Source organism: Asparagus officinalis, chromosome 2 (genome assembly GCF_001876935.1).
Source record: "Asparagus officinalis chromosome 2, Aspof.V1, whole genome shotgun sequence".
Lineage (NCBI taxonomy): Eukaryota > Viridiplantae > Streptophyta > Magnoliopsida > Asparagales > Asparagaceae > Asparagus > Asparagus officinalis.
In genome coordinates, this window is record NC_033795.1 from 64665094 (window position 1) to 64671614 (window position 6521).

At 37.6% G+C, this 6521-nt stretch overlaps 1 protein-coding gene across 1 annotated transcript; it reads left to right on the forward strand.

Annotated features, from left to right (window-relative positions):
• LOC109831261 lies at window positions 5056–5661 on the forward strand. Its single transcript, XM_020398594.1, has one exon. It carries the CDS (start codon window positions 5056–5058, stop codon window positions 5659–5661), a length of 606 nt encoding a protein of 201 aa, XP_020254183.1.

Below are 6521 nucleotides of genomic sequence, written 5' to 3' on the forward strand. Positions count from 1 at the left end.
AGAGAGAGAGAGAGAGAGAGAGAGAGAGAGAGAGAGAGAGAGAGAGAGAGAGAGACTTATTGAACAAAAGTTTTCCTAATCAAAGATTAAAATTATTCGGATGAAGGAAGTAAATAGTGCGTAATAATACTAAATAGTAGAATTATAGAAGGCGGGAGCGGTTTTCAGTGCATGTTAGCAGGCGAAAAATTCCCTGCTAACCTGCGCATCCGCTGTGATCTCAATGGCGAAGAAGAAGAAGTTTAGCGGGAAAAAAGTTCTTAGCTCTGGATTAGGATCCTCGATCTCATCTCAGATCAACATTGAGGATAATTCGGTTGATAGTGGAGATGAAGTTGATTCTCTCATGGGATCTATGGGACCTAAGGGAGCAACGAAGTCCAAATTGCTTTCGGAGATTCTTGAATCATCATGTACTGTGTTTGATTCAAATCTTGATCAAAGGTCGTCTTCTTTGGTGAGAACTCAAGATCGAGTTCCTTTGATGGCGGGAATCCAAAATCGACAGCTATACGAGGCTCCGGTGGCGGGAAGTTCTGATCTCTGTAAGTCTTCCTCTTCTTGTAATAGCGAAAATCTCTCTGCTAGGGTTTCTTGGGCGGAGGAAATTGAATCGGAGCTATCTTTATCTAGATCTAAGTCTATTTCCAATCCTGTGCTTCTGGTTTCAAATACTAAGATCGATGATGCTTTGAACAATTCTAAAGTTGATGATAGTTCTTTGTCTCTGAAAGTGAGCAATAATGCTAATCTTGATGAAATTCTAGCTCCTCCTCTTGAGATCTCTAAAAATCCTATAAAAAGCTGGAGTAGTTTGTTCTCTGATAACAGAAGGCCTGGTAAAGGCATGGTCTTAAATTACTTGCCTCCAGACACTAATGATTCAGTAATTTTTCATCAGCAAAACAAGAAGGCCAACACCTCTATGTGGTCTTCCTCAATAATTGGGCAAGTTCTTGGCTTAAGTGTTAGTTTCAAGGCAATGCAGAGCTATGTGCACAAAGTTTGGTCTTATGTGCCTGAAATTTGTTTACTAAGGGCTGGCTTGTTCCTGTTTAAATTCAATGATAAAGAAGCTATGAATGAAGATCTAAGTAATGGTCCTTGGTTTTTTGGTTCAAGGCCAATGCTCTTAAAACCTTGGACTATTGACATGGAAACTAATAAATCTGAAGAGTGTCTGTATTCAAGGCCAATGCTCTTAAAACCTTGGACTATTGACATGGAAACTAATAAATCTGAAGAGTGTCTGTATCCTTTGTGGATTCAATTGCCAGACTTGAGGTTGAATTTATGGAATTCCAAGAGTTTAAGGTGTCTGTATCCTTTGTGGATTCAATTGCCAGACTTGAGGTTGAATTTATGGAATTCCAAGAGTTTAAGTAAAATTGCCAGTATTCTAGGTAAACCTATTGCAACTGATATGTTGACAGCAAATAAACAAAGACTATCATATGCTAGGGTACTGGTAGAGGTTAAAATGCCATCTCATCTACCTGATCACATTACCATCCAAGGACCAAATGGCAAATCTTATAAACAGAAGGTGCTTTATGAGTTTAAGCCCAGGTGGTGTGATATTTGCAAATTTGTAGTTCATGATACAAATTTCTGTAAGAAAAAGAAAAATATCCAGAAATGGGTTCATAAGGGATCCTACCCAGCAGCTCCTACTTTGATTGTCAATCAAGAAGCCAGCAAAGTGAATAACAAGGCTGAAGTTCATGAAGTTATACAGGATAGCAATTTTCAGTCTCATGTACATGCTGTGCATGTTTCAGGAAATGCACATAATGAAAGATCTAGGCCGGATATAAATATTGGTAAATCTATTGAAGGAAATGATAAAGATAAATCTGTTGCACAAGATTATTTGCAGATTGACAAAGACTGTCAGGTATCAACACATGAGATACATGGTTTTGAGGACACTACTGAAATGTTACATATTCATTCAAATGAAATGCAATATGTAAGTACTCCAAGACTGAATGTATCCTCAATGCCTGCACATTTGGTAAATATCCTAGGTGAGGCTACTGAGGCCAGATCTGTGCATGTTGTGCACAGGCAATTCACTGAGTCTGGGTGTCCAAATGAAAATATCACCTGGATTCCTGTTCAAAGTCATAAACCCAATAAGCAGTGCAACTATAATGATGTTCTCAGTGCATCAAGCAAAAAGTCTTCAGGCAACTCCTTCTTGCCATTGGAGAATTTAGTATCTGACCCCTCTACTGTTGATAGAGGGTCTTCTATGAAATGAATCTATCTTTCTGGAATGTGAGAGGGTTAAATAAACCCTCTAAACAAATGTTGATCAAGCAACATGTACAGTTCTATCACCTCTCCTTTATTTCTCTCCTGGAAACTAAAATCAAGGAAGCTAATATGCTGAATACAACAAGAAGAATTGCTAAGGGCTGGAACTGGCTTTCTAATGTTAGTAGTTCTGAGAGGGCCAGGATTATTATACTATGGGATCCCAATATTTTGGATGTGCAACTTGTTAATCTCTCTAGCCAGCAGATTTCATGCAAAGTAAACTCTACTGATGGAAGGTTCTCATGTGTGATATCATCAGTATATGGCTATAATAATATGCAAGTAAGGAAGGAGCTATGGTCTGAATTGTCTCTAATTCACAATTTAGTTGGAAGCATACCTTGGCTTGTAAGTGGTGACTTTAACACTGTTCTTTGTAATGAAGAAAAACTGGGAGGATCTGTTTTAACTGATGCTGACACAAACGACTTTAGTTCTTTTATTAAGAATTGTCATCTCTCCCATCTGAAAATTATAAGATGTTTCTTCACTTGGAATAACAAACAAGACAAGGATACAAGAGTATGGAGCCGTCTGGACAGAGCTTTAGTAAATGAAGACTGGATTCATCAACTAAACTCTAGTCATGTGGAGTACATGTTACCCAATTTTTCAGACCACTCTCCAGCTGTTGTCTCAATTTATGAAAACTGCTCTCAAGGTAAAAAGCCCTTTAGATTTTTTAAAATGTGGACAGAGCACTCTGATTTTCTACCCACTATTTCTGCCATATGGAATTCTCATGTTCGTGGCTTTCATATGTATTCTGTGTGCACAAAACTTAAAAAGCTAAAAGAAGCTTTGAAGTCTCTGAACAAAAGGCATTTTGGGAATATTAGTGAGCAGGTCATTAGAGCTAAGACTGAGCTAGAAGAAATTCAAAAGAATCTCCAGGCTGATCCTCTTAACTCAGATTTCATTAAGCAAGAAAGGAGATCTATTCTTCTATACAACAAGCTCTTAGATCATGAGTTATCTTTCTACCAACAAAAAGCAAGGATTGCATGCTCTATCCAGGGAGACAAGAATTCTAAGCTCTTTCATTTTGCCATTAAAGCTAATAGGCATAATAATAGAATTCTGACTCTCTATAATAACCAAGGTTCTAGACTTACTGATGGGGATGAAATAGCAAAGGAGTTTATCTCTTTTTATAAGAGCTTGATGGGTACTGCTGTGCAAACTACTGAGCCTGATGATCAAATTATACAGCAGGGCACATGTCTGAATGCTTGTCACGCAAGTGAGCTATCTAAGGCTGTTACCAATGATGAAATTAAGAGAGCAGTTTTCTCAATGCCAGACAATAAAGCCCCAGGCCCTGATGGATATAGTGCATCTTTTTATAAATCTGCATGGCCAATTATTGTAGATGAGATCTCATTAGCAGTTAGTGAGTTCTTTAAGTCTGGAAAACTTCTGGGTGCTGTAAATTCCACTTCGATCACTCTTGTTCCAAAGATAAATTGTCCAAAATCTCCTGCTGACTACAGACCTATTTCCTGCTGCAATTGCCTCTATAAAATCATCTCGAAAATTTTGACAAATAGAATTCAGGCAGTTATGGGGATTATAGTAAACGAAGCCCAAAGTGCTTTTGTGAAGGGTAGGCAAATCTCAAACAACATCCTCCTAGCTCATGAACTGATGAAGAACTATGGAAGGAAACATTTATCACCAAGGATCATGATTAATATAGATATCAAGAAAGCTTTTGACTCTATAAGTTGGAATTTCATTAAAGTAATTATGAAGGGACTTGGTTTTCCTTTGGTCTTTATCAACTGGGTTATGAGCTGTATTTCAAATCCAAACTACTCAATTTCCCTAAATGGAAGTCTACATGGTTTCTTCAAGGGACAAAGAGGACTGAGGCAAGGGGATCCTCTATCCCCCTACCTGTTCATTCTTGGAATGGAGTATCTGACGAGAAGTCTGAATATGCTGAAGTTTGACAAAAACTTTAAGTTCCACCCCAAATGCAAAAAGCTAAATATTACACATCTAACATTTGCTGATGATTTACTCCTTTTCTGCAGAGGGGATTACTATTCTGTTAACAAACTTTTCCAATGTGTTAAATCTTTTGGAGCTTGTTCTGGATTAGAGGCAAATCCAGCAAAGTGTTCCATTTTCTATGGTGGAGTGTCGGAGGATACTAAAATTGCCATTGCTAACTCCCTGGGCTTCCCTGAAGGAACTTTACCTATAAAATACCTGGGGCTTCCTTTGATTTGCAAAAGGATGTCATACCAAGATTGTAATCCTCTGATCATGAAAATTTCCAGCCAATTCCAAAACTGTCTACAGCACAAGCATTTGTCTTACGCAGGAAGGATTCAGATAATCAAAAGTGTTATATTAGGTGTCCAAATTTTCTGGACTTCTAGTTACATTCTTCCAATTAAGGTATTACACAAGATTGATGAGCTATGCAGGAGTTTTTTATGGGGTAAAACAGATCAGGTGTTCAAGGCTGCTCTTGTGTCATGGAATAATATCTGTGTGCAAAGGAAATATGGAGGCTTAGGCATTTTCTCAGCTCAACTTTGGAACACTGCTGCTGCACTAAAGCTTCTTTGGAACATTCACATGAAGAAGGAGTAGCTATGGATTAAATGGATACATGAGAGTTACCTAAAAAACATGTGTATATGGCAGGTTAAAGCTAGGAAGGGGGACTCTTGGTTGTGGAAGCAACTCTTGAAAATCAGAGATAAATGTCTGATAATGTGTGGAGGGATTGAAAGTCTTAAGCAGCGTATAGCCTCTTGCATTGTCAATTCCAGATTGCAACTCTCTGAGCTGTATACCAGTCTGCATCCTATCTCTGCACCTGTAACATGGCACGAGACTGTTTGGGAGAAACTGAATTACCCAAAGCATTCATTCATTTTGTGGCTGGCAGTACAAGATAAACTTCAAACCCAAGATAGATTAATGAAGCATGGGATCATTCAGTCTTCAATATGCAAGCTATGTGATGGCTCAAATGCTGAGAATCGTAGCCATCTCTTCTTTGAATGCTCAATGTCTACTTATGTCTGGAATAGCATTATGGAGTGGCTCAATTTCAAATGGAGATGCTGTGTATGGTCCCCCCTCATGAATTGGTATAGTTTCAGATTGAGGGGTAGGGGTTTAAAACAAAGAATCAAGAGGATGGCGTTAGCGGCTACTGTCTATAATATTTGGAGAGAAAGAAACTGCAGAATTTTCAAGCTGCAAAGTAGAACTGCTGATTACTTGATTAAGAACATTAAGTTGGATATTCTGACTGCTATTTTAAACAAGTCTCTGCCGGAAGAATGCAGAGAATGGGTCCTCTCATTATAGAGCTCACTGCAATCGCTATGTTGACAGGAAGGTGCTGCACATGGTGAGGAGGAAAAATTTGGTCTGCTTCAGTCTAATTGTACAGTTTATACTGTAGGTTGTAGCTTATATTGTACTGTTGATTACCTGTATTTCTCATGATTGTTGAGCTCTCCTATTAGAGCTGCAAGTGGCCATCTCACCTTTTTGACAGTGAGATTCTTGATGTATATACTTCTTACATTTTGGAAATGAATAAAATTTTTCATTTACCAAAAAAAACAAAATATTATTTCTTGTGGGGGAAAGATGCTTTGAGGCTTCAAACTGAAAAAGTAGATAAACGTTGAGGGTGCTAAAGCGAAAATAAAGAGAACATAAGCCACCAAATAAGCAAAAAGTTTTTTTCTATATTAGTCCCTCATATATTTTACATTTTGGAATAATCCTTTCAATTACTGCGATTGCTATTAGGCCTTTGAAGTCTTAACCTATGTTGAATTAGTACCTCACATCATTAAAATTGCTACTACGTCCTTCAAATAAAGAGTGCAATTAGTAATTTAACACAACTTATGAGAATTGACAGGTGTGATTAGAAAATTTGATGTGCAAACAACTATACGGAGCAAACACGTGCTCCTTAGTAGTAATGTAAAAAAGCATACAAGTACAAACAAAATCACCATTTACATTTTTCTATTGTTTTTTCATGAAAACCCCCTTTAAAATATGTCAAGTCTATAGTAACCACCTTCAAAGTTTTTTTTTAATATACAGAATCCAACTTACAAGCACGTTTACTCTGAAATTAATTGATTCAGAACAATTTATGTGTAATTTTTACCCTAAATACCATAAATACCCTCCTCTCTTTTCCC